General features: G+C 43.1%; 2 protein-coding genes across 4 annotated transcripts in view; both read right to left on the reverse strand.

The window, feature by feature from the left end:
• The window catches only part of LOC309371078 (neurotrypsin-like), a 36,679-nt gene extending 18,711 nt beyond the window's left edge, over positions 1-17,968 (reverse strand). For 2 of the 3 annotated variants that reach the window (XM_081913589.1, XM_081913591.1), the window contains exons 1-7: positions 11,601-12,526; positions 7,241-7,286; positions 3,464-3,700; positions 2,870-2,993; positions 1,292-1,464; positions 328-475; positions 26-204 (exon numbers count right to left, since the gene is read on the reverse strand). In XM_081913589.1, coding sequence (XP_081769715.1) covers positions 26-204; positions 328-475; positions 1,292-1,464; positions 2,870-2,993; positions 3,464-3,700; positions 7,241-7,286; positions 11,601-11,690 — 997 coding nt within the window. In that variant the 5' untranslated portion in view covers positions 11,691-12,526. Of the gene's footprint in view, positions 1-19; positions 205-327; positions 476-1,291; positions 1,465-2,869; positions 2,994-3,463; positions 3,701-7,240; positions 7,287-11,600; positions 12,527-12,608; positions 12,848-17,825 lie in introns of those variants that run through there. The other variant, XM_081913590.1, reaches the window with a different exon arrangement.
• Positions 17,969-19,114: 1,146 nt separating this feature from the next.
• Positions 19,115-26,654, reverse strand: CHCHD1 (coiled-coil-helix-coiled-coil-helix domain containing 1). The gene is made up of 3 exons (XM_081912508.1): positions 26,475-26,654; positions 22,250-22,368; positions 19,115-19,508 (listed from the first exon to the last, which is right to left on the reverse strand). Exons 1-3 carry the CDS (start codon positions 26,620-26,622, stop codon positions 19,395-19,397), a joined length of 381 nt encoding a protein of 126 aa, XP_081768634.1. The 5' UTR covers positions 26,623-26,654; the 3' UTR covers positions 19,115-19,394.
• Positions 26,655-26,751: the final 97 nt, after the last annotated feature.

Raw genomic sequence — 26,751 nt, forward strand, 5'->3', positions numbered from 1 at the left:
TTCTCTGCTGAAGTGGCACCCATACCTGCAAAGGGGTCACAAATTACCCCTGCATCTTCAATGTGGTCACAGTTGTGTTCTTCCCAGCTACTTTTCTTGCACTGGTCCAATGAAAGCTCGTTGCCTGAGCACTCCACTTCATCCAGCAGGATTGGGCCCAAGCCCTGTCCAAATTGAGCCCAAGACACGGCCTTTGGGGATCCGCTTGGAGGGAGACAAACATTGCACACCGTAAGGACCCACAGAGTTACACAAGAAATGTGATCCAGTATGGCAGCTTTGCTTTCATAAATGTCCCCACATAAAGTAGAGGCATTGACAGATTACCTGAAGCCCAGCTGTCTGCAAATCACCTCAGCATCTTTGTCATCCCACTGGTCGTCACAAATGGTGCCCCAAAGGCCACCATGATAGACTTCCACTCGACCTTCAAAGCTCTTTTTGCCCCCCACCAGACGAAGCGGAGATCCTACACCTGCTCTTCAGGAAGGGAGAGACAAAAAGAAGAAAGAAAGAACATGGAAAGTAAAATAAAAACTGGCTCCTCGTAGCAAAGGACAACAGTCATTTAGCAGTAACAATAAAACCTTTTATTTTTATTTTTGTTCAACGAAACCTCGTTGCTTCAGGGGTTATACTCCTAATATTTCTACTGCTGTAACAAAAGAGAAAGGGGGGCAAACCCATAATCGGAGCAAACTAGAATATTCCTCAAGAAACTAAAGGATCTATAGGGATTAAGTGTACATGGTTTCAAACACCAGCAATGGGAGTGCACAGTATCAGCCTACTGTTGGTTCTAGTACAGTGGTACCTCGGGGTACAAATGCTTCAGGTTACAAACACTTTGGGTTACAAACTCCGCTAACCCGGAAGTAGTATCTCAGGTTGAGAACTTTGCCCCATGATGAGAACAGAAATCGCGTGCCAGTGGCACGGTGGCAGCAGGAGGCCCCATTAGCGAAAGCGTGCCTCAGGTTAAGAACGGTTTCAGGTTAAGAACGGACCTCCAGAATGAATTAAGTTCGTAACCTGAGGTACCACTGTATATGGAGTCTGCAGGTTTTCATAATGCTTCAAAATCTTCTTTGACCAGAGACAATGATTAGGCAATGAAATACGCAAATTGTGTTCATGTGTGCATCATGGGCAAAAATACCCGTGTCGTGCCTTTTTCAGCACCATTAAGAATGATGGTTTGTTGCTTGCTATTTTGCTAAAAGGGCTGGAATGGTCTTTTGGGTGTGCTTATACGTTTAGTAAACAAAATTAAATTAATTCTCTGGCTTACCTTGCGGTGGGGCACATTTGGCCACGGCATTTCCGTGCTTGCAGGTTCTGAACATCTCTTGGTAGCTACACTGCAACAACATCTTCTCATCCCCACGGCAGTTTGCGGACTGCAAGTGGAAGGGTATTGCACCCAAACCAGAATAACTCTCCCTTTGGGCTGTGCCAATTTCGCTAAGCCGGAAAGTAGAGCATGCAATAAGTCCAATGGAGATTAAAAGTCATAATAATAACAACAACAAAATACCATAACACTGTTCTGGTCCTGTGGTAAAAACCAGGAGGGCTATCACATGCCTGAACATTCCTCCATTAAAAAGAAACCAGTTTTGCACCTAGAAGCTGGGTGTCAATGGGAAAGGGTTCTATCCTAGCCTTCTTCTTGATATGCTAGGATTCTGTGGCTATACCGTATATTTTTATTGGCAAGATAAAATAGGCAAAAAACGCTTGTGCATGGAAAGGGGGTTGCTGATTTCGGTGCCGGTGCTACAGTGGTGTGTATGTACAAATTAAGTCCCATTTTTAGATACAACATTTTCTTCTTACATGCTATAAGCAATCCAGTTTTTACTTCATTGTTGACTTAAGAATAAGTTGCAAATGTTCCCATATGGAACTGAACTGCATTGTTACAGAAGAGGTGAGATATGTATAGGCAATAAAGTTTCAGAGGATCATTCAGTTGCTCCAGCCCAATTTGGAAAAGTGCTACAAGTTTTATGAACCTCTTTTTATTTAAATGAAGACTACCTAAGCCCACCGATGGAGGAAATGTTATTCCACTCTAGGGAGGCAGAAGCTCTCTCTCTATTTGTCCAGTTGCCCTATTCATCGGTGGCCCCTTTATCCTTGAAGCAGATTCGAACTCAGGTCAGGTTTTCCTCACATTGGGGTTGCAGGAATTTAATGTATTTAGACTGCCTTTGTCTCTTTGTCTGTTTAGGAATGAGTAAAATGTATGTATGTTTTCAATAATATTGTTATGAGTTTTTGGGGGTGGGGCAGGGAGGAAGTAGATTGTATGCAGAAACCCTTCTAACCTCTGGAACCAGCAAGTGTTAAAATATCAGCTAGGCTAGCTTCCTGTTTGAGAAGATCACCTGGGTGACGGGCCATTAAGGGAAACAAAGGGAAGGGGCTCTGTGTGAGATGGCAAATGGATGGGGTCCCTCCCTCAACTCATGGTTAGTTAGAAGGATGAAGACAGAGTTAGAGCTGAGTTGCAGTGATGTGACCTAGAAGTCAGAGCAATGTTTTAGAGCAATGATTGATTTCTGTCTGAGTCCAGGGATATGGCTATGGGAGAAACAAGACCTTTTGGGGGTGTTAATGCCATGAACCCCTTCATCACAGGCTCAGGGATGATATATGTGCAAATGAACCATATATCATAAAGAAACCACAGTCTCCACTGTGCCTGATTCCAAAAGGAAACATGAACCGTGGATGAACGCCTGGAACCCCTGGAATCTTGCACTGCTCAGAGATAGGGGTGGTGTGCAAGAATGTCAAGGAAATTATGGTCTCCAGCATCTAGCATAAGAGGTACTGCCTCCCCACAATGAGACATCCCTACCTGAGTCCCAGCTGTCTGCAGACCACACTGGCATCCCAGTCCGTCCAGTCATCCCCACAGATAGTGCCCCACAGCCCATTGAAGTACAGCTCCACCCTGCCACTCTGAATCAGTCGCACGGCACCTGTATCAAAACAGAGAGAAGCCAAACAGTACTGCACCAAATCTTTGAAAAGGCTGGGCAATGTTTAAGGGTAATCTCCCCACATCAAAACACACACGCAACAAACCAAGTCAAGCAAAGACCCTCAATAGTTCTTTTAGTTTGGGGCTCCTTCTTCAGAGCCTCTCTAACCATGATAACAGATTCCTAGAGAAGGACACCCAGAGTTGCAGCAGAAACAATGGAAGCAGTTCCTAGATTCTTAGGAATCAAAGTATTATCACCTTGGCAAAAGCTGAGACCACCCTCCTCCACTTTTCCCTGTTGCTTCAACCTTATCCTTTCTTCTTTTGCAGCCATTGACTTTCAGGTCTTTTGAGTTCTTAAATGGGAGGCGAGCAGTTCCTTCCACCTTGCAAGCACTCCTAGCACATAATGTTTGCAGCCGTCTCTTTAGGAGAGTCAGTGGCAGCGACACACTTGGTACTCACCTTGGCTGCAGTCACAGTTGGCCCAGCCTACGGCTCCAGAGGCAAGTTGGTAGAAGCACCAAGGCGTGGCACCACCTTCCGGATTCCTGCAGTAGTTGTGATTCCCTAAGCCCCGGTTTGGATACTGATGAACGTAATCAGGAAAGTCCAACCAGTTTAAGCACGCCGACCCAGATAATGTCACAGACAGCGAGCCGTTGTAATATCCTAAGGGCTCCGTCTCACATGCACCAGATACTGGAAGCAGAAGAGAAAAAGAAGAACTTGGCTTAAGTTGCCTCTGGGAACAACTTACCGTATTTTTTGCTCCATAAGACACACTTTTTTCCTCCTAAAAAGTAAGGGGAAATGTCTGTGCATCTTATGGAGTGAATGCATGGTTCCTGGAGCCGAATTGCCCAGGGGCGAAAAGCAGATCATGCCTTTTTTTAAAAAAAAAGAGGGAAGGGGGCGTTGAAACAAAACTGCTGAGCAGCTGATCGGCAAGCAATCGGGAGGGATAAGGGACTCTAGATATAAAGGAGGCTGCCTGGGAGGGGGAGAGGTAAAAGCACATGGATCCTCAGGATTTTTTGCACTGGGTCCCCCCAAATTCACCATCAAATCACATAGCATGTCCATGGCTATAGCCTGTATCAAAAAATCACGCACCCACTGTTTCATGGGGCCTCAATGGCACAAAAATGTGGTTACAAAGCACGGATCCACATGGATTCTCAAGATTTTTGCATTGGGCTACCCCAAACTCACCGTCAAATCACATATCATGTCTGTAGCCACAGCATGAACCACAAAAATCATACATCCACTGTTTCGTTCAGAATTCCCCCCCCCCCCCCACGTTTTCCTCCTCTAAAAACTAGGTGCATCTTATGGTCAGGTGCGTCTTATGGAGCGAAAAATACGGTAGACAGAAGTGCCAGAGGCAAGTTATTATCTTTCGGCTTGCTCCTCATCTGCAGGTAGAGATGAGCTGAAAACGCCCATTCTTTCTGTGGCTTGCAAAATGCGGAGCCATTTCAGCCATTTGCGGGATGGAGGGGAGGCACCTGGTTGGCCACTGTGAGAACAGGAAGCCGGAGTAGATGGGCCATGGGCCTGATCCAGCACTCTCTTCTTATATTCTTTGGCAGTGCTGAGTTATTCAGTTGGCAGACTCAGCATGGACTCAAGGCATACATATGCCATTTCAAAAAATAAAAGTTTATTTTACTGTTTAGTATTGATTTTATTGTGAATGGCACATGGGGAAGGCACCATAAACGTTTAAGTGTTTAGAACATCGAGAAACTGAGGAGGCTCGTTTAATCAAAGACTTGTAGGATTGGAAGGGAGCCAAAGGATAATCTAGTTCACCCCCTAGGAATCACAGGTAAAGAATCCCTGGCAGATGGCCATCCAACCTTTGCTTAGAAACCTCCACAGAAGAAGAGTCTAGTACCTTTCAAGGGAGTCCGTTCCACTGTTGGACAGCTCTTCCTGTCAGGAAGGTCCCCCTAATGTTTAGTTGGAATCTGGTTTTTCGTAATTTGAATTCATTGGTTTGGGCCCCACCCTCTGGAGCAGCCAAAAAGAAGCTTGCTCCCTCTTCCATGTGGCAGCCCTTCAGGTATTTGAAGATGGCTATCATATCACGTTTCAGCCTTCTCTTCTGCAGGCTAAACGTACCCAACTCCCTCAACTCTTTCCTCATAAGGCCTATATAAACTATATAAACAAGACACAATTGGGAGGGGTGGGGAATTCCAGAGGTAAATATTTTCTTCCATTGTATGGAAATTTGACAACAGGATAGCAAAAATGGATTCCACATGCCCCAATGGTGGCCAGGAGATTGATAACTGACGAATTGGAAGAATAGACATACCGTTCCCCTTAATCAATGGCTTGACAACATTGGCAACATATGAACCAAAGGACACAAACTTTCTTTGGATAAATACAATGATATTTGGAATGAGTTTACACAGAATGTATTCGGTTATTGATAATTATGTGGGCATTAGGATAATTAGAATATACACATCTGTATACAGTGGTACCTCAGGTTACATACGCTTCAGGTTACAGACTCCGCTAACCCAGAAATAGTGCTTCAGGTTAAGAACTTTGCTTCAGGATGAGAACAGAAATTGTGCTCCGGTGGCACAACAGTAGCAGGAGGTCCCATTAGCTAAAGTGGTGCTTCAGGTTAAGAACAGTTTCAGGCTAAGTATGGACCTCCAGAAGGAATTAAGTACTTAACCTGAGGTACCACTGTATTAATGAACGGTAATGTAACAGTGTTTTTTCCTCTTTTTTCCCCTCACTCACTTTTTTCTTTCTCTTTTTTTACTCTATCTTTTTATAAACAAAATTATAATAGGTTATATATATATATATATATATATATATATATATATATATATATATATAACCAGAGAAGGGCAACCATGATGATAATGGGTCTGGAATATATATGTTACCTGTTCCTCATAAGTCTTGATTTCCAGACCCATTATCATCATGGTTGCCCTCCTCTGCCCACATGATGGCGGCAGTTTCTCTTGCTCCCCTTCTATTTTTTGGAATTGGCATTCATCTATGAGCACTCTCACCATCGACACTTCGAAGTGCCTCACTATGTTATGATCATGACATAGCATCATCCTAGAAGCATTGCTAGGGTCTGGGAATGGCAGCCCACCCTGGACAGTAGCATGGTCCAAGCATTGTTCCAGAGGCATTTTTTTGGGGGGGGAACAGTGCCTCCCCCCGCCAGAGCCCGAATAATGCCTCTAGAATGACATTACATCATGATGTACCATCATTCCAATTGAGGCTTTGTGGGGAACAGGGAAGCAGCCTGTTCAGAAGAGGTGGGCAATGCGGGGGGGGGGGGGAGCAGCTGCTGTCGCTTTCTCCCCAGTAAACCCCTCACCATCGCTCCCAACTATGTTTATTCATGTTCTCCGTCTCTTTAAATCCACCCACTTATCCACCCCTTTGCATAGTAAAGGTTCCATTGGGAACTTTCAGGTCAGTGTTCTCTGTTGAGCCTGTTCCCACTATTCTGTGGGTGGGTTAAAAAAAAAAAGGAAAAGGAAAACTGTTCCAAGCTTTGCACCATGAAAAGCTAAACTGTCTGGCCTGCATAAATTTTGCAAATGTATGCATATTTTATATAACGTTTGCATAATGCAAGGCACCGATGCCTTGCCTACTGGAGCTCTTGTTAAGCCTTCCACTCCGGTTTGTGGCTGTATGGGAGAAGGCCAAGGCTGAGAACGTCTTCTCTTCCTGCCTGGGAGCAGAAGTAGTTCTGCTCATTAGGTAACACTGCCACAGCTCACCTGACCTTGAGATAGGAGTGGATTCTCGGGGCTATGGAGGATTAGTATTTGAGGGAGCACGCACCTCTTCCCTGTTCTGTTCTCCCATCCTGAAGTCTCTCCACAGAGTTCAAGGAAGGAAGAATCTTTTAAATCTCATGGTACACACACACTCTCTCTCTATCCAGCAAGCCAGTCTCCCCTCACACACATACTTTTCCCTTTTTTATTAACCAGCGAACACCCTCAACATGCTGTAGGCCCGGCTGAGATGTTTCCATTTAATTCCCCCCACCCTTATTTGAATTTGCAAACTAATATATTTTGTCCCTTTAGAATCCAGTTTGCTTCCAAACTGATCAGCATGGGACCACACAGATTTGGTTGCAGAAAGAATATTGATAATGACAGAGACGAAATTAGAGGGAATAACAATACCTAAATTAATTTTCTGCTGTATTCTTACCTGTGTTCTGCAAATTATTCTGACTGGGCTGGGATCCCAAGAAAGCCTGCAAGGGGGAGTGGGGGGCGGGGGGAGGAGGAAGGAATAGCAAACGTGCAGAGATGATTATCCCATAAAATAAACATAGATTTTTGTCCCTAATGCTGTGAAGCCCATTAAGAGCACAATGGAAACACGTGTGCATTCGCAGGGTCGCCTGCCTCCCTCCTTGCTGTCATCCATTTGCACTTTCATCCATTTGCACTTCTGCCTAGGAGCAACTAGATGAATAATTGCTGGGCTGCAGGGGCTTTGCTCATGGGCTGCTGAAAGGCTGCTCATCCATACTTGGAGTTTATGTAAGTGCTCTGGGAGCAGGGAGAAGGGGTGGAGAGAGGCTGCAGATGGCAGCTGAAAGAGTAATCGTTGTACCTACCACAGAGTAATGAATGGTCCACATTGGTACTTGCTTCCGCAATTTAGGGAAGTTTTTCTCTCCATTGTTTTTAGAGAAAATAGGTCACCAAAGAGGGCACCTCCCTGTTGCCCTGACCTCCCTGCATTGACCCTATAGCAGAATACTAAATGCTTCTATGAAGCTTTCCCTTCCACTAAATCAAGAAGGACCTGCTAGAATCATTCTCAGAAGCGCAGAATGTAACCCTCCTCTCCAGCCCGATATTGTGTTGTGCCTGGGCCGGTGTGCAAAGCAGCAGAAAGGAAATCAAATTCAAAAAGGCCTGAATTTTAGCTGCAAAGAATGCACTCCTGATTATACCTTTGAAGACATGGCTTGAGCTTTCTTGCACCTGACATCAAATGACATTAAGCATGGGGGTGGTGGACTTGATTCTCCCAAAATGGCCTGGTGGGCTGAAGGTTCCCTACACATGTTCTAGTGAATCTGGAGAGACCCTTAAGTATAATCATTCAGGAAAATCACACCAACAAAATTTTAATGGAACATCCCTTAAAGGAAAAAATATGTGACCATAACTTAGGGACTGCTCCCAGTAAATGGCAACAATTTGAAGCACATCTCAGTTAAGCTGCTTCTCTTGGCTGTTGGCTGGAAAACGAATAAGGTCCAGGCATAGGGAAGAGGAATGGATGGGCTGAGTATACTGTTCTGGAGCCCAGAGTCCTGTCCCACAGTATAAGCCCACTGCCTTGAGGGAAACAGTGAGGATAAATTGTAGAACATGCTTCAGGATATTTATGCAAACTTATCTTGTGATATTTACTGGAGCCTCTCAGAGGCAATGTTAGAACAGCCTGCACATCGGTTCTTCCTCTATCTGACCACAAGTGGAAGCTCACAGGGCATGTTGGGTCTAGGCTCACAGAACCATGGAGAGCTCCCAGTGAGCAACTTGCTCTAAGGAGGGCTAGGATTCAACTCATCTTCTATATTGTTCCTGGGATGAGACCCTTTTGCAAGGAGTGGAATGCCTTAAAGGGGCATTCCTCTGGCCCAGAGCCTAGCAATTCACTGTTAGTTTTCTCCCAGCTTGTGAACCGCACTGATGGGCAAGCATGAGGGTGCCTGGGTCCCTTGGCATGCAGGGGGCTGGTTTCTTGAGAAGATGCAGGCTCAGCGTTTACAGAAGTTTTTAATGTTTGATGTTTTATTGTACTTTTAATATTTTGTTGGAAGCCACCCAGAGTAGCTGGGGAAACCCAGCCAGATGGGCAGGGTATAAATAATAAATTACTATCATCATCATCATCTCTGGAAGTCGCAATTCAGGGGTCACTCACATGAGAGGTCCGTAGCTAACAGACTCAGGCAGGGTGTTCGTAGGGTAGACAGATGCAAAAGAGGACAATATTCCGATGCCTTTAATATTGACAAAATACACTTGCAAAATTCCCCCATTTGTATAGCTCTAAAGAGTACTAGAGTTCATGTCCTCTTTATCATCTTTGGCTCTGGTGCTGCAGGTCCAGCTCATATGGCTGGTCAGCTCATTGTTGGATTCCAAACTGCTGCTCGGGGCAGAAGTCATTATAATTCTGAACAATGATATGCTGGGCATAGCTGCTGAGCAGGTAAAGTCCACCCCCTGACCTATGAGAATGAACCCAAATCTGTGTCGTTTTGAGCAGCCCACTGCCCTGGGGATGGACAGAACTGTTTCTGATTCTTCAGGTGGGGAAATAATCTATGCTGCTGGGGAATTGCTGTGAGACCAGCGAGAATCTGGCTAACTGGGTAAGGAGGAGACATGTATCTGATTCAAGAAGACTTTGAGAGAGTGCAATGACATCCCATTTGAAGAAGAGAGATAACCATTTCATTTTACTTCTGTCCTTTCTTCATTACCAAGGTTGACTGATTCAGCATTTATTTGACACTGGAAAACAAACCAAAGGCACCAAGTTATCTCTTTCCCACACACAAACCTGAAAGGACACCCTTCATAGCTTTGAAGGCAACTGTTGCTTGAAATTGCATTGCTGGTTTCAAGCCTTTGTTCCATGTGAATTTCCACTATCATCTCCACATGTTCGATTTAATGGCTGCTGGTTCAACTCAGTAGCTTGCAAAGCTTTAAAATGTTCTATGACTACCATCTACTGGACAAAGAACTGTTCACAGTTCCAGACTCTATATACTTAACACACATAAACACAAAACCACCTGTCCCAATTTTCCCTGTTTCATAAAGTACCATTTCCATTTCATTTGTACATAAGCAGCAGCAAAGAGAAAAAGATCTCTCGAAACTGAATGAATGGACAACACGGAAAATGAGAACCAAGGTATGTTAACTTTTCAGTGTTCAAAATTCCAACTTCACATATATACTGATGTGGTCTGAAATGGTGGTATCTATTGAGGGAAAAGAACTTGGGATCATGGACAGTTCAATTAAAATGTCAAACCGAGATGAGCATCCCTGTTTATGGGCTTCACAGAAAGAAAAGGGAAAGGTATGCATGCCTCCCTGAATTCAACTCCCAAACCCAAGTAAGAGTGCATAGAGTTGAGTTGCAGCATTCAAACGATTAAACTATGGGTCACTCTTAATGTAGTCTGCTCAGAAAGGTCCTCTGATGATAGAAATGCTCCAAAATAATCCACCTCAATGGTCAGCCTCTTGAACTAAAATCAAAGTTTTCCAAAACACCAGATTGGCTTTGTAGAAGCAATAGCATATTTCACAGCGTTGTTGTTTTTTAATTGCCTCTATGCCTCTATTGCCTCTATGCTCTATGCTCAGTTTTAAATACTGTTTTGTTTTACTGGAGTTTTGCTGTCTTGCTAGCATTAATAGGTCTGTTGCTATGATTTCCCTTTATAAACCCAGAGACACAACCAAAGTGATGCTTAATGGACTAGAATCTCACTCCAGCCTTTGGAATGTGACAACCATCAGAACTGGGGGAGGAAGGGAGAGGAGACAGTGTGTGGCAGAAGAGATGTGTGAGTTAGCTCATTGTTCTTCTTTGCAATTTGAAGCAGGATTACTAGTTGTGCTGCCTTGTTTTTGAAGTCCACTAGATTCCAATAGGCTCTGTTTGTAGATATGTTTGCTATGAAGCTCCAGGGCTCTCTCTCGCCCAAAGAAAACTAGTCCCTGTAAAGATGCTCCTAGGATTCTCGCATCTTCAGGAAAGAATGAGCGCTTAAAATAACACTTCTCTCCATGGAAATGCTATTTTTAAGATGTAGACCTCTATGAGTCTTAATTTTTCAAAGCTCTTCATAATGGAAACTATTGTATTCCTCATAGTATAGGTAGGCAAACCAAAGGCAACCAAAATTACAGCAGCTGGGAATCTGCTGCAAAGGAATAAATGAGACAGCCAGTGGATTTGCATTCACTGTATGTACTGGCAAGTCAGACAGCATGGGATGGGCTTGATTAAGGGAGCTCCACCCTAGCCCAGCATGAATGAAGATGCTACAACTCACAACTGTTGGGGAGCAACACCCTCCTTTGCTATCTTACACACACACACACACACACACACACACATTGTAAAAATACTGACAGGAGTTAGATACCTTTAACCATTCTAGCACCCACCTAATACTTTCAGTTTCTGAGTCCAGACCTCACACCCATTTATCCTAAAACAATCAACCAGCACTGGAAGAGCAAGTCTCTAATGCAGCATTTGGAACATGGGAAAGACATGCAGTCTACAAAACAACAAGAACAACCAGTGTAAAATATCGGGATTCCCTTAAATTTGGCTATATTCTCATGACGAGAAAGGAAATAATGAACACAACTCTTCCCCGACCGCAGCATTTGCCACCCCTTTCGCAAACCTGCCTGCGCAGCCCAGATTGCATTTTCACAGCCACATTTCCATCACAACGTTAAGCAGCCAAGAGACTTAATTCTAAGAAGATGAAATCTCCTACCTTCACAGAGCCAAGACAGGGGAGCAAATGCAGCAGCGGGAACACTTGGAGCAGCACCATCCTTCCACAAACAGTGAGCTGGTTCTTCATGTTTCACATTTTCCCTCTACTGCTGAGCTGATCATCTGGCCTCCTGCTCCTCCTCTGCACACACCCCTTCAGTTTCACAGAGGCTAGGAGGCTCCTGTCATCTCTGTGCAAGGAAGAGAGCAAAGGGGTGGGGAAGATGGAACAACACCAGCCTGGGGTGCTTGCTTTCCTCTGCCTCACCTTCCTCTTTCTCCCTTCTCTTTTCCTTCTCCAATGCAAGGGAATACCATGTGATCCAGAAGTTCTGAACCAGCTTTGCAAATAACAAGGGGCAAGTGTAGACGAGCAGAAAGCAGCCTTTAGGTTTCCAGGCTGGTTCCTCTCTCTCTCTCTCTCCTACCTCCCCCTCTTCTTGTCTTTCTCCCAATCCATTCCCTCCCCTTTTTCTTGCTGTCAAAGCTCTTTCTTTGGCACAGTTTATACACATCCCTTTCTGGTTCCAGCCTCCTCCCTTCCAACCTGGATCAATCCACCAGGGGTCTCCGTCTCTCCTCCTGAAAACATCCCTTTTATTTTCTTACCATTATTGTGGCTGTGGACGCCACTGTACCTTAAAAACACAACACATTCAAAGCAAATTCCTGCTGCCCAACAATCCTGGGAACGGTAGTTTGTTCAGGGTGCTGAGAATGGTATCTCTGTTAGGGGTAAAGTACAATTCCCAGAGTAGCTGCAAGGTGCTAACTCAGAGCTATCCACTGGAAGAACAACAGTATAATTCGAGTGGAGCAAAATCCTTTGCTTGAATTTGAAAGTGATTCGAAGGAATCTGGACTTTATCCTTTCAGCTTAAATCAACTACTTGAAGTTGCCCTGGACTATATTCTTCTCAGCTTCCCACCCTCCCTCCCTGCCTAGGAAAAGCTTCACACAGAGAGCATTCCCAGACAAAAGGCTCCAGACTCTGTAGGATGCCACCGATAGATTGGTGCATTAGAAGCTGATCTGTATTTCCTTCAGTTGACAGGTCTCTCCCTTGAACTAAGACTTGGAGGTGGTTCCTCGTGGCAGGAAGAATGGCTTGGTTGCTGCTGCTGCTGCTGCCGTCCTCTGTGGCTCATGCTGCGTGGTAGCAGACTGACATCGGCCATTGATCCAGATACTCCCAGGCTTTTTCTCCTGCTGGGCGGCACAGGATTCTCTCCTTCTCAGATGACCTGTAGGAAGGAACAGCAGGAACATAAGACGCTGCCATATACTGAGTCAGACCAATGGTCCATGTAGCTCAGTATTGTCTACACCAGGGTTTGCCAAACCTGGGTCTTCAGCTGTTTTGGGACTACAGTTCCCATCATCCGTGACCACTGGTCCTGCTAGCTAGGAATGATGGGAGTTGTAGTCCAAAAAAGTTTGGGAAACCCTGGTCTATACTGACCATCAGTGGTGTTCCAGGGTTTTAGATGGGGGTCTCTCCCACTTCTACCTGGAGGTGCTGGGGACTGAACATGAGACCTTCTGTATGCCAAGCAGATTTTCTCCACTGAGCTCCAATCCTTTCCCAAGGTGGCCTATGATTTGCACTGAAACAGACTTGATTGCAGGCAGCATAGTTTTTTTTTAAATACTATCAGTGGTGAATAAACCCTTCTTCTCAATTACCATTGTGATCTAAGTGTCACCCAGCAGAACTGTTCCAGGTGCTCAGCAACTTGTGGTTCGGAGACTGAAACATCTACTGCCCATTGTGACGAACCTGCAACTTCTGCAGCTCCCAGATCACACGGTCCCTTTACCAGTTTTTAAATCTTGCATGCTGGAGAACTAAATTTGATTCATACCCACACTGGCTGGTGAAAAGCCAGCTGGGAGAGGCTTGGCATTCAGTTGACTGAAACTATTAATGCCTTGCTGAGGGAGGGAACAGCACCAGGCAAGCTTAAATCCAGAGTTATTTGGCCTTTCTTCAAAAGCTCTACCTCCTAACTGGCTAGTCAGGATTCAGACTTTCGCGCTGTCTATTCCCCTAGTTCTTTCTTTCCACTTGTAGGTGAGGTTACTGAGTGGTTGCTCTCCAGCTCAAAACTTCTCTGGATACTACCTACTTTCTAATGAGAAGCCACTCTGGTTTTCAGCCTCACTGTGGCACTGACTAGGTTCATGGCTTCCAGTCCTTGCCTTGGGATTAATAGGAATTATTGTACCCTGACATATTCTTCCAAGCCCACGTTCCCAGCATGTTCACACTCCTGTTGTATCAGTGCTGTCTACATTGGCTTGGTCATGTGCACAGAACAAAAGATGGCAAGGTCCCCAAGGACGTGCTCTGTTGCGAGCTGGCTTCAGGCACCAGGCCCATTTGCAGACCAACTCTGTGTTACAAAGATGTCTACAAACGTGACATAAAGGCTGGTAACATTAACCCTGCCATGTGGGAATTCCTTCCAGAGGACCATAGTGCCTGGAGACAGATAGTCAGGTCTTGAATCCGCAGCAGGGACCAGAGGAGGAACGACTGCTGGGAGGAGCACAGAGAGAAGAAACCCCTTGGTGCATCTGCAACAGCACAACTGGACGCTTTCATCTGCCCAAACTGCAACAAAACATATCTCTCCCGTATCCCATATCAGTCTCTACAGCCACAGCAGGCGCTGCAACCTCACAAGAGTTTGACTTCACCTCCAGAAACACGCTCCTCCATTGCCTCCCGAGACAGACAGATGTCAACTCAACTCAACCTTACTGATTCTGGTAGGTCTTTCTGCAGCTTCTGATACTGTTGATCATGACATGCTGGTGCGTCAGTTATATCATTTGGTGAGCACACTTGAGATTGCTTGAGTGTTCTGCTAATATTTGGCAAGAATACTCTTCTAACCTTCACTTTTCTGTACCATGCGTTCAAACAGGCAGGACACATGAGGAGGAATCTTTGATGGCTGCTCCACAGTTGATGAACTGAACTCCTTTTCTAAAAGTCTGTCAGCCTTCCATCATATGTCCTCTGAAAGCATTGTAATAATATATTGTGCCACCTAGTTTTTAACACCTAGGGGAGAACAGATACAGGAACATTTAAATTTCTATGTATTAGAGAGACATCACCTTGCCAACAAAGGTCCGTATAGTTAAAGCTATGTTTTTTCCAGTAGTGATGTATGGAAGTGAGAGCTGGACCATAAAGAAGGCTGATCACCGAAGAATTGATGCTTTTGAATTATGGTGCTGGAGGAGACTCTTGAGAGTCCCATGGACTGCAAGAAGATCAAACCTATCCATTCTGAAGGAAATCAGTCCTGAGTGCTCACTGGAAAGACAGATTGTGAAGCTGAGACTTCAATACTTTGGCCACCTCATGAGAAGAGAAGACTCCCTGGAAAAGACCCTGATGTTGGGAAAGATGGAGGGCACAAAGAGAAGGGGACGACAGAGGATGAGATGGTTGGACAGTGTTCTAGAAGCTACCAGCATGAGTTTGACCAAACTGCGGGAGGCAGTGGAAGACAGGAGTGACTGGCGTGCTCTGGTCCAGGGGGTCGCAAAGAGTCGGACACGACTAAACAACTAAACAACAAATGTATTAAATTTGGCTATGCTGTTTAGTATATTTCCTCCTCCCTTAAACTACTGTTAAGCATGACAGCAATTGATAGAAATACATCTTGAGTCCTCTTTGATTTGATGGAAGACTGTATTCCAACACAATGGTAGAAGAAAAAATATAAAGAATAAATGAAAATGGCAAGGACAGATACATTTTCCTGCCTATTCTCTTCACCCCTCCTCAACTAACCTTTTTAAAAACAAAAAACCTGTGTGATTCATTTCATTTTGTTCCATGAAAACATCAAGTTCTCCTTTAAACAAGCAAGAACTTTTTGGTTGAATTGACACAGCTCTCAAATGTGCACACATCCTCCCAATGGCACCTCTCATTTTTTGATTCCCAGTACCCTGCACTTCTCTGCCAGCGCCTTCTTTCTGCCACTGCTACCAAGGTCTAATGCAGTTGTGTCAAATGATGAATTAATTGCAGGGGCTGCTGCTAAGAGAAGGGAGTGGTTTCTCTTGGGTGTTTTCTACTGCAGTGTGTCTGGCCAAGGAATTGCAATCATTTAATTAGCAGCAGGCTCTGCTTGCCTTCAGAAGTGAGACACGGCAAGGGGGGTGGGGCATGGATTTGTACAGAAATAACCTTGGCAAGTCCTCACGGATTGTATTTAGTATGGTTCACAAAGGAAGATGGGGATTTCAGTACTGGGTTGATATACTCCTTTATCATGAACACAAGAGGAAGCTCTGGTTACAGGAAGCAAATAAAAAAATGGGATGGTTACCGGTACGTACCTGTTCCCTACAGCTTGTTTGTCCTGTCAGCATTACCCAAATCTGTTCCACCCATTACCAGGCTGACTCAATAGTTGATGGGCAGGGAATCCTGTTCTAAGCCACATTTGCATGTTGATGCATTTTAAATATTGCCTACCTTTAGCATAGGGAATGTAGCAAGGGTGGAGAATGTGTGCCACCCCCCAGATGGTGTGGGACTACAACTGCCATAGACCCCAGTCAGCATAGCACAAATCCAGCCACATCTGGAGGGCCACCCCTAGAATATACCATGGTGCAAGCAGAAATAAGTCTTGCTCTGTTGCCAAGAAGGACCCAGATGTCATTGTCTGAACAGTGCCAGAGCCAGATACGAAGTGAGCCAACCCGGACCTTGCAATCATCATCAGAGGTGCTTTTTCACATGCCCCCTCCATGAGAGGAAGGTGGCAACATGAGAAGTGGCCTTTTTTGCAGTGGCTCTCTGCTTTCTGAAATGCTCTCCCCAGGGAGGCTCACCTAGCACCCTCATTATATATGTGGCCTTTTACAAGTGGGTGTGATAATTTTTAATGCATTCCCCCTCTAGGCTTTAATGTATTTAGGTGTGTGTGTGTGTGTGTCTGGTTTTAAGTCGCTTTGGGTTGCCCTGAGCAGGATAAAGCAACTAACAAATTAATTAAATAAATAAATAAAACAAACCCTTCAGGGTTACCCCAAGTCAGTTGATTCCTATTTATTGTGCATGTAGGGTGCCCATTTTGGCTACACTTTTGAAAGCAAATAAATATTGAATCAGAAATAGCATGGCGGGAAGTCGGGGGGGGGAGGAGAGAGATGAGATATATAAGACATGAGAGAGCCCTGTCAACCAATGAATGGAAATTTCCTACTAGATCTGACAGGATTGTAGGAGAGTGGTGAAATTTTGCAAGATTTTGTAAACCAGATGTTATCTTTAGAAAAGTCTGAGGTTCTCAGACTGGACCTTCTTCAGTGTGCAATCAGTGGTGAGATGTACCAGGGATCTGGTTTACATGCTAGAAGACCTTTTGGCTGATTGCAGAAGTCACTTTAGAAACCAAGAAAGGTGTGGCATGGCTTAATACACTGAAATAGTTTTATGAAACATGGAAAGTAGTTAACAGTAGTTAAGATGATTGCCTTTCAGACACCGGCAGCTAAGTATCAAAGTGTAACTCGGGTCAGGAAACCCAGAACAATCTATTCATATTAATGCTGTATGTACTCCAGTTTTGTGTCTTTGTGCTTAATAGTGTTCCCCTGTTTGAACTTGGGTAGAACAATCCTAAGGTCTGTGGTGAAGGAATCACTTCCTTCTAAGTCCTTCCAATCATACTGGTGACTGTGGGAAGGTGTGGGAACAGCTTTCCCAAGTTTTTCTCCCATTTGTTGTTTTAATTTTTTCCCATCCCATTGACAGCTCCCGGGCTGGTATAGGATTGTTGTTGCTTTTGCCTCTTTTGGATGTGTGTCAGTAGAAGGAAGGGGCCTCCTCTGATCTGCTGCCAACATACCAGTCTCTACAGCCATTTCATGTACATCAAGTGGCAGACCTGCTTCTCCACCCACAGAGAGAGAGGTCCTCAACATCTTACGGTCCTCAGTCACTCTCCCAGGGAGCAAAGTTCTGCTCCCTTAACCATTTACTGTCATGTATAGTTGACTATTACTATTATTACATATATGATAAGGTTGTAAATTTTAACATATTTTAAGGAGGGAGAGCCTCAAAATAAGGCCCAAATAATTTACAATGCAATATGCCCAACATGTGTTCCTCAGGAGCACAAAGACCAGTAATAAAAAGGACAAAAATAAGAATACTGAACGTTAAAATAACCTTACATATTCCACTAACTACATAAACAAATGGTGTATATCAGGGATGTTTGACAGGTCCATCGTAACCTACTGGTAGATCCCCTGGAGGTTTTGGTAGATCGCTGGCTCCCTTTCCTCAGCATTGGTAAATTAGAACCCTGTCCCACCCCCTCGTCTCATTGTTGCACAATCTGCAAAATGGAAGACGAAGTTTACTCAGTGAGGCTGTTTGCTTTCCCAGATCTGTTGGTGAGTGGCTGTTCCTTTTCCTCCCCCAAAACATGGGAGTTGGCCACCCCTGGGGTATATCATCCACACTATTGAAAATAGGAAATATCCAGAAGAGAGAAAAATTCCAAATATAACCTAGTCTAAATTCTTTGGTTAAAATAAAAACGTTAAACAAAAGAATGCCTTAATAAAAAAAAATGTAACTGTTTATCAGAACATAAGTCACTTGCAAGGTCAGATAACTGAATTTAGCATTCTGCAGATTTAGGCTCAAATAAAGGAAAGATCTATGGAACATGACAAAGAACAAATGTAGCAGTTAGCAAAAACTGAAGTCGTATACTCACAAATCTTTCATCACCACCGCCTAAAATGCAATTAGATTCTTTTTATCTAACTAAAAAACCCCCACAATCTCTCAAAGTAATCTTTGTTGTTATTAGTCAGTGACCCTACAGAAGGCAGCATGCTGAAAAGTGTTGGGTGCAATACAGCATAAAATTGTTTCACTTCAAGCATATTTTGAGGCTTTACCTTGCCTTTAGTCCCCAGCAATAGTCCTTAAATGCAATACTTTTAGTAACCGAAGCTAAAAGTTTTATTTTATGAGGAAAAAGTCGAGGAAAAAGTGTTAAATCAGGGAGCAGGGAGAGGTTTTTGCCCCTCACAAGTGAATGGAATCTAGGAACGGATTCTAAGAACTGCCAAATTCTATGGACAGAATGGAGAGAACTCAATCCATTCTCACTCCCCTTAAAGCACTCCTGCTTCTCAACGTTTTCCTATCCACCACTGAAAATCAGGGTCAGGGTTAGACTGGGAAGTTCCCATAAGGAAGTTCCCTAGTTGTGAGGCAGATGTTCTGGTGGTGGCGGCACACAGATGGCACTATGAAAAAGACTCTGAGCTTTATCTTTGTGTGATCCTACAATAATTTAACACTCACAGTACTTCCCACCACCACCACCACTCATGCCATACTGGGAACTCTTGGCTGCAAGTGTCACGCTTATGGGATGCTGCTGTTTAGCAGTTTGGAGGCCAAAGTTCAAAAAGAAAGCTTGCTCTATAATAGCAGACAAGATTTCACAAAATATTTTATTTCACTGACGACTCAAATTTGATGCTATTGAAGAACATTTCAAGCAAAAGTTTATCTGGTCAAATAACTGCTGTAGCTTCTCTTGGTATCCAAGGAAACTTTAGGTCTTCATCTTATCTCAACAAAAGTTTTATTCCAAAAAACAGTATGAAATGCAGGAAAACATTTCCCGTCCATTTCAAAGGGAATGACCAACAAGCGGTGAGTTTCTTCAAATTCCAGTCCTGGAATTTCACAGATACTTGGGGAAGCAATTCTCTTTAATAATTGTATGTGATATTTGGAAACCTTTTCAGTAATTTGTTGATTTGTTTGGAACCAAGTTTCCCCGACTGGCCCAGAGATTCTTGTCGAAGATTTTGCTTGCGTTCTGCCTGAAAAGAACAGAAACAATTTCCTATATTTATTAAACTGACGCACAAATCCCAGCAATATTCCCAGTGTTGCAAGCATCAACCTCTGGACAATTAGAGAGAGCTGCATTCAGAAGCCAGTGGTAACTCAATTTATTTGAAACAGTGAAATAATAAATATTAAAGTCAAGGAAGAGGAGCTGGACTTTTACTATCAATTCCTAGGAATAGGAGGACAATATATCCTTACGACGTTATTTGAATGTACTTGGTCACATTTTGCGTCTAGTCAGTTTCCTGTTGATATGAGTGGCTTGTGCAGCAACAAGGGAGGATCATATTTTTCTAAGAATAAGTGTAACTCACAAAGCAGAAGCCTTGGCAAAGTAACTATAGAGTATGTGTATTATATCAAAACACTTGTGATTCGAAGCAATTCGACTGACTGTAGTCCTTGAACCCTAAGAAAAACACTGGCAGGTTCACTTTCTATTTTGTGGTCCATGGTCCCCGGGCATCCTCTTCCTTCTTGAAGCTTGTTTCCGTTGGCACATGCCCTCACGGTTAGTTGCAATTTATGGTTTAATGACACAGGGGGGTGCACTCAAAAGTCACCCCTGCACAATGGGAATGATTATTACATGCAAGATGGAAACAGAACTTAATCTGTCTCATTACATGTTTTAACAAGGTTGAGATACAGGTCCACTATTATAAGCCTGCAGCCAAATATTCCACAAAGTAAAAAATGCCCTTGTGTAGGTGGTGGCCTACTTCTGAAAACTGCATCATTGCTTCATAGCAAAGGCAGGAATAAGAGTCCTTTACAGTGGTACCTCTGGTTAAGAACTTAATTAGTTCAGGAGGTCCATTCTCAACCTGAAACTGTTCTTAACCTGAAGCACCACTTTAGCTAATGGGGCCTCCTGCTGCCGCCGCACCACCGAAGCACGATTTCTGTTCTCATCCTGAAGCAAAGTTCTTAACCCAAGGTACTACTTCTGGGTTAGCGGAGTCTGTAACCTAAAGCATTTGTAACCCGAGGTATCACTGTACTCCCTGTTTAATTTAAGGGAAGGCAATTCTTGCCCTGATGTACAGCTATAACCACATTTAAAAACAACTTGTCTTGAATATATATTTTTTTAAATGACTGTGACTCAGGTGTTGTAGAAAAAATCAAGAAGAACTGGTCAATTTCCTGAATATTGTTTCCATGAATTTATATTGGTATAGCAGTGATAGCTTTAAGTCTCTCTCTCTCTCTCTCTCTCTCTCTCTCTCTCTCTCTCTCTCTCTCTCTCTCTTACAGTCATACAAAATGACACAATCCCATGCTTATCAACTCAGGAATATGCCCAAACAAATTGAAAAGTACTAACCCCAGGAACTGTGTACAGGATTCTAAATTTACATGCTTAGCCTATATTTTACTGGTTGGATTGGTTGAGAAGTCAAATACTTGATCAATCTCATTTTCAGGCATGGAGTGCACAGCAGAAGCACCCCAGATATCATAAAGTTATAAACTGGGGAACACACTGATATTTGTTTATAAAAAGAACTCTCATGGGATTTTTACATTTCTATAGCTTACCTGAAACATGAATTCCTTGCTGTTGTCCATTAACACACAAGGCCATATTCCTCTGCTATACAGTGGAGGGTTCTTTCCTTACAAATTGGATTGTACATAGTACATCTTGTTTAACATATCTATACCCTGATTTTCCTCATTAAAAGCTAACAAAACCAGGCCATCACTTAAATTTAAAATATAAGTTATTACAAAAAATAAACCATTGAGAACAACAGTAAAAATACAATGCAGCCACAGTAATAATTGATCCAAATCCCAATGGGTGGACAGACTTGTAGGCATTTGTTTCAAAATGGGAGTCACATGTATGCAGCCCTGTTAACAATCTGGCAGCCCTTTGAAGGGAACAGGACTTTGTGTTTGGTGCAGACTGCACCAGCTATTTGCAATTTCTATAACCGATTTTTCCAGCAACCTGAAACTCAAAACTGCCCACGATAAGTCAAGAACCAAAGAAATATAAAACAGAAAAAAACTGCTAATAAAAGCAGCTGATCTTTTTCAGTTTTTTTATGTTTGGTTGTTTCTGTTTCAATTATATATTTTCTTATTGTTTTAGACATTTTTGCTATGAACTACTCTGAAACTTGTGTTTAAAAAGCAGGATGAGAACTTAAAAAATAGTAATAAACAGATATGAAACCACAGATGCCATAGAAATAGATGTTTCAACAATTGCAGAAACAATTCCATCTGCCACACACCGGTATTTTATAAATATGCAGCCACACAATAGCATATCACCTGATGTAACCAATGCCTTAACCTCATTAGTTTTGTAGCGATTTCATTAGTTTCAATGTCACCTGGTATGTGATGGACCTATAATCTCCACGCATGGGTCCTAATGGCAAGTTCACATATTCAATCTACTCGCATCATTAACCAGCACACCATATCTTTTTAAAGCTGTATTATCTGGGTTGCACCTTTGCATTATACTGTCTTGGGCAAATATGCTTACCATTTACTAAACCACCACTGTTGCCAGTTTCACACCTTCAGGTTAACATTCAGCAGTATGCAATTAAAATGTAAGGACCTGCCTCCCAGGATAATACAGACACAACGACGGAGATTTGTAGTGGTATTACATGCTCATATTATGTATGGAAACTAATTTCCTGCAGCTTAATTAGAGGATAAATTGGGACATAATTACTTCTGCCTTTGCAGCGCAGTTGAAGAAAGTCTGGATCTCTTGGGCGCAAGTTACATCACTGAACTCATTCTGCTTCCAACAGGCCATCATTAATGACATCTCTGTGATGCATGTTGCCTCTGGAAAAGAAAGGAAATTGCCATTACTCAGGAGCATTTTATAACAGTGACAACTCTATTGAATGAATACCATATGAAACACTGAAGACGGTAAAAGTAAGCAGATTCTTCACACGGTTTTCTATTGTATCCTTAATCCAAGAAAACACACGCCTCCATTGGAATTGGGAATTTCACTTCTAGTTACTATTTGAATACTGTACAGTCAAACCTCGGATACCGAACGCCTCTGTTTTGGAACATTTTGGCTCCCAGACCCAGAAGTAAATGCTCTGGTTTTCAAAAAAAATTCGGAAGCTGAGCGTCCAACGCAGCGTCCGCTGAGTGCAGGAAGCTCCTGCAACCAATCGGAAGCCACTCCTCGGTTGTTGAACATTTCAGAAGCCAAATGGGCTTCCGGAACGGATTACATTCAACAACCGAGGTTTGACTGTACTTTTCATCTGTAAGGAAGCCACAAGGATGAGGGCAATGGTTTTAGCAGTCTGCCTGCCTCTTCTCAAAGCTTCATATGTTGTCAGCGGCTCAATTCAGACATCATGCTAGATCATGGGTAAGGAAGTTTGAGGAAAGTTTGGTTTGATATTTTGACTGGACAAAAATATGGTTAGCTAATGAGCCAGCAACCAGAATTTAAAAACAGTGTTCGCAAATCTAATATTTGTGCTAACAATGGTTTGGCATAACTTCTGAATTAATAAACCATAGTTATGACTGTTGCTCCACCAAAGACACTGCAACTAAAATAAGATGGGTGACCAAACAGAGAAAATAGACAAGCATCTAAACCACAGATTACCTATCATTTGCTTGGAAGCCCATACTATGAGTTTTAGTGTATGGTTAGTGGAAACCACGGTTTGGCATAACAACTGAACTAAGCCACCATAGTAGCACTGTTCTTTTCTGCACAGGAAACCTCAAAAACTGAAGTTCTGCACAAAGGAAAGGCAAATTCTAAGTTCAAAATGAATTAAATTTTAATGTAAGCATGCTTAGGTTTCATAATGTAACTCAATTAATGTATTATGTTTAGATAGGGACTCAGTGTTTGCATTTCTCATGAATTTTGAATTTCTTTTTCCAGAAGGAACTGTGTGAAGGAAAACGCATGTATAAATGGTGAACAGCAGGGGAGGGAATTCAACACAAGGACATTAGAGATGAACAAGTTACAAACTCTAGAACACTTAACAACAGAAGTTTTGGCAAAAACTGTATTTTAAACCAAGGCCATATGAAATCTTTGAAAGGCTAACAAAATGTAATATAACATAAATTTTTAAGGATTAGGTTTCACTTTTTGTAATTAAAAGGCAAGGTTCTTAGAAACCTGTACCAGTTCTTGGATTGTCTATGAAATTTTATGCAGACTGAATTGAAGAAAATAGAGTCCTGATCACAAAGTAACAACCCTTTTTCCCCTGCCAACTAGAAAGAATATTTCCTACATACAACACATGGTTTTCTCCCTTACTTTACTTTTATAAATACTGAGGGAACAATTACCATGTTTTACAGTGTTCCAGTTGTGGAATTTATTCCCTCTGGCCATTTGCCACAGACAAAGTCTGGTAGCCTTCAGGGCACTATGAAGCAAAATGATTCAACCAAACATTTATATTCAGCTGAATGTAGGCAAACACCCACACCCACACCCACACACAGACACCACACCATAAATTTGCATGCATGTGTGACAATGACCAAGGAGGCGATAAAAGTATTCCTGCAAATTAGCAGCCAGTTTCAATTAACGACATATGAGTATCAAAACATGTTTTCAGTGTGAATGAAGAACTTTAAGCTGCAGTCTTACGAAACTTACTTGGGAATAACTCCCATAGAATTCAGTAGAGCTTGAGTATACATACATAGATACATAGGATAGCAAAGGCTCTGTTCATAAGAGAAACAGATCACTAAGCAATTTGCCTCAGGTTGCATATGTAGAACTTAACACACCAAGAGCTCTGTTCTCAAAGGCGCAGCAATGATAACGCCAATCCAAATAAAGCATGCACACAGCATAGAAGCATGTTAGAAAAACATGAATCACGATGATCACTTCCTCCTTGCCTGTGAAACACCCCCTCCCAAATAGCTGATTTGTACAATTCTTGCATTTCTATCAGTTTAGGGATGTTAACAAGAACATCCCTCACCTGTGGACAAGGTTGCATCTTTCTGTGGGGATCCTGGACCAATCAGCACTCCTCAAAAAAAAACCCCAAGGTGTTTATTTGAAACTCCCTTTTTACATGCATCAATCCAACAGCAGGTATGAGGAATGGTTTATATATGAAAAAATGTATTTATGCATGTGGTTCCTCACCCAGCTAGGGACAGACCTTAGCTGATTCATGACGAATGTCTTTGTTTAAATATTGGTGTGTATATCTGTGTGAAAGCTGCAGTGTGGTTCTGCTGTGGAAACTATCAAAAACATGCCCTTGCAACACTGATTGTTTCACGTCGGGTCCACATTAGCGTTCTGGTTAACAGCCAGACGCACTGACCCATTGCACCACAGACTTACATAGCAAATGTATCCACAAACAACAAATAAAACTTCAAAAAGTACACAACCAAACCAAACAATTTCCACATAATCATAAGACCACCAAAAATAAAGATACCAGAAATTAATAACCCGTAACCAATACCCCAGCACAAGAGTCAGCTTCAGGGACATTATTATTTCATTTACTATGTTATGCACTTTCATGGGTTTTTTTTTAATATTGCAAAACTACCCTCTGATTCTCAGGTAAAGGGAAATTTTAAAAACAATATAAAACAAGTGTTTTATTTGAGAGGGAGGCTTTTCCTCTGTTTGCTTTCTCCATGCCCCAAGCAGTTTTATAAACCTCCCTCATGCTGCCCTTCTGTTGCTTGCCTTTTGTGCAATACATCCAAGAACAGTGAGTTTGAAATGCAGCCAAAAAAACTGATATGACAAAGAAATAAACGTCAATACTGCAAAGTCGGTAGAGCCTGGGGCTCCTAGTCTCAAGGACCGTAGGTTCAAGCCCCACATTGGGGCAAAAGTTCTAGATGACCTATGGGACCCCTTCCAACTCCCTATGACTCTAGGCTTCATATCCAGATCAGCAGATACCTTGGAATTAACGGACATTGCTGAACCAGGTTGGTTTAGCCACTGCGCATGGAGATGCAGTTCGAGTTGGGAGTCTACGGTTGCCACCTTTGCTGGACAGGGCTGGGTGGGGTGGGAAGCGACTTCAGAGCAATCCACTACAATCTATTGCAGCCTAATAGGATGGCGCCTTTGGAATTTGTCACACACACACACAAATGAATTTGCAAATCTGTCTGTGCTTGGCTGCCCAAATACATGACCTTTCTTTTTCTTTTTTTAAACTTACTTTATGCTTCTCAGGTTTAGACATCTCACTAATTTTTCAATGATTTTAACATTTCAAAACTTGACTTCCTTCTCCCTCTTTCTGCGGTTCCTTAAATTTATATTTAATATCTCCTGCATATCCAAATTAACTTAATTTGCTCATTTATTCATCTACTTTAAATATACAGTGGTACCTCGGGTAACATACGCTTCAGGTTACATACGCTTCAGGGTACAGACTCTGCTAATCCAGAAACAGTGCTTCAGGTTAAGCACTTTGCTTCAGGATGAGAACAGAAATCGTGCTCCAGCGGCGCGGCAGCAGCAGGTGGCCCGATTAGCTAAAGTGGTGCTTCAGGTTAAGAACAGTTTCAGGTTATGAATGGACCTCCGGAACGAATTAAGTACTTAACCTGAGGTACCACTGTATACTCTTATACAACTGTATACTCTTATACAACTGCAGGTTGTTACAATAATCCTGTTTACAATTTATCTGGTAAATATTCAATGAAATACATGACCTTTCACACACCCTTTCAAATACGTGTTTTTAACCGCGTCCAGGGGTCCTTTACCTTTTTTTTTAGCTATTCGGAGAGGCTCCCTAACTTAGCAGAAAGAGAGAGAAGACGACCTGAAATTCAGGACAAAACTGTAGTATCAATACAGGACGTTGGATTTCACATTGACAGGTGAGGGGACAACCCTAGCTGGGACTGTGGAGGAAACCCACCTCCGAGGCCCAGGCGCCGGTTGGAGACCTGGTTGGCCAGCACCAGGGGCCGGTAAGGCCTCACCCGGGGCTGCTTGCCCCGCAGCTTCTTCAGCTCGGCTAGCCGAGCCACCCAAGCCGCGTAGCCCGACGAGGGAGCCGCCGCCATCTTTGCGCTTTTGCGACAGCCAAGGGCCGGCCGGAAAGCAGCCCTCGCCGCGTGACCGTCGCGCGAGGATGTATAGAGATAGGAAAAGTAGAGAGTCGTGATCTCGCTCACGGGGGTGGGGGGAACGGG

This window comes from Podarcis melisellensis (assembly GCF_964234715.1).
Source record: "Podarcis melisellensis genome assembly, chromosome: 5".
NCBI classification, from domain to species: Eukaryota; Metazoa; Chordata; class Lepidosauria; order Squamata; family Lacertidae; genus Podarcis; species Podarcis melisellensis.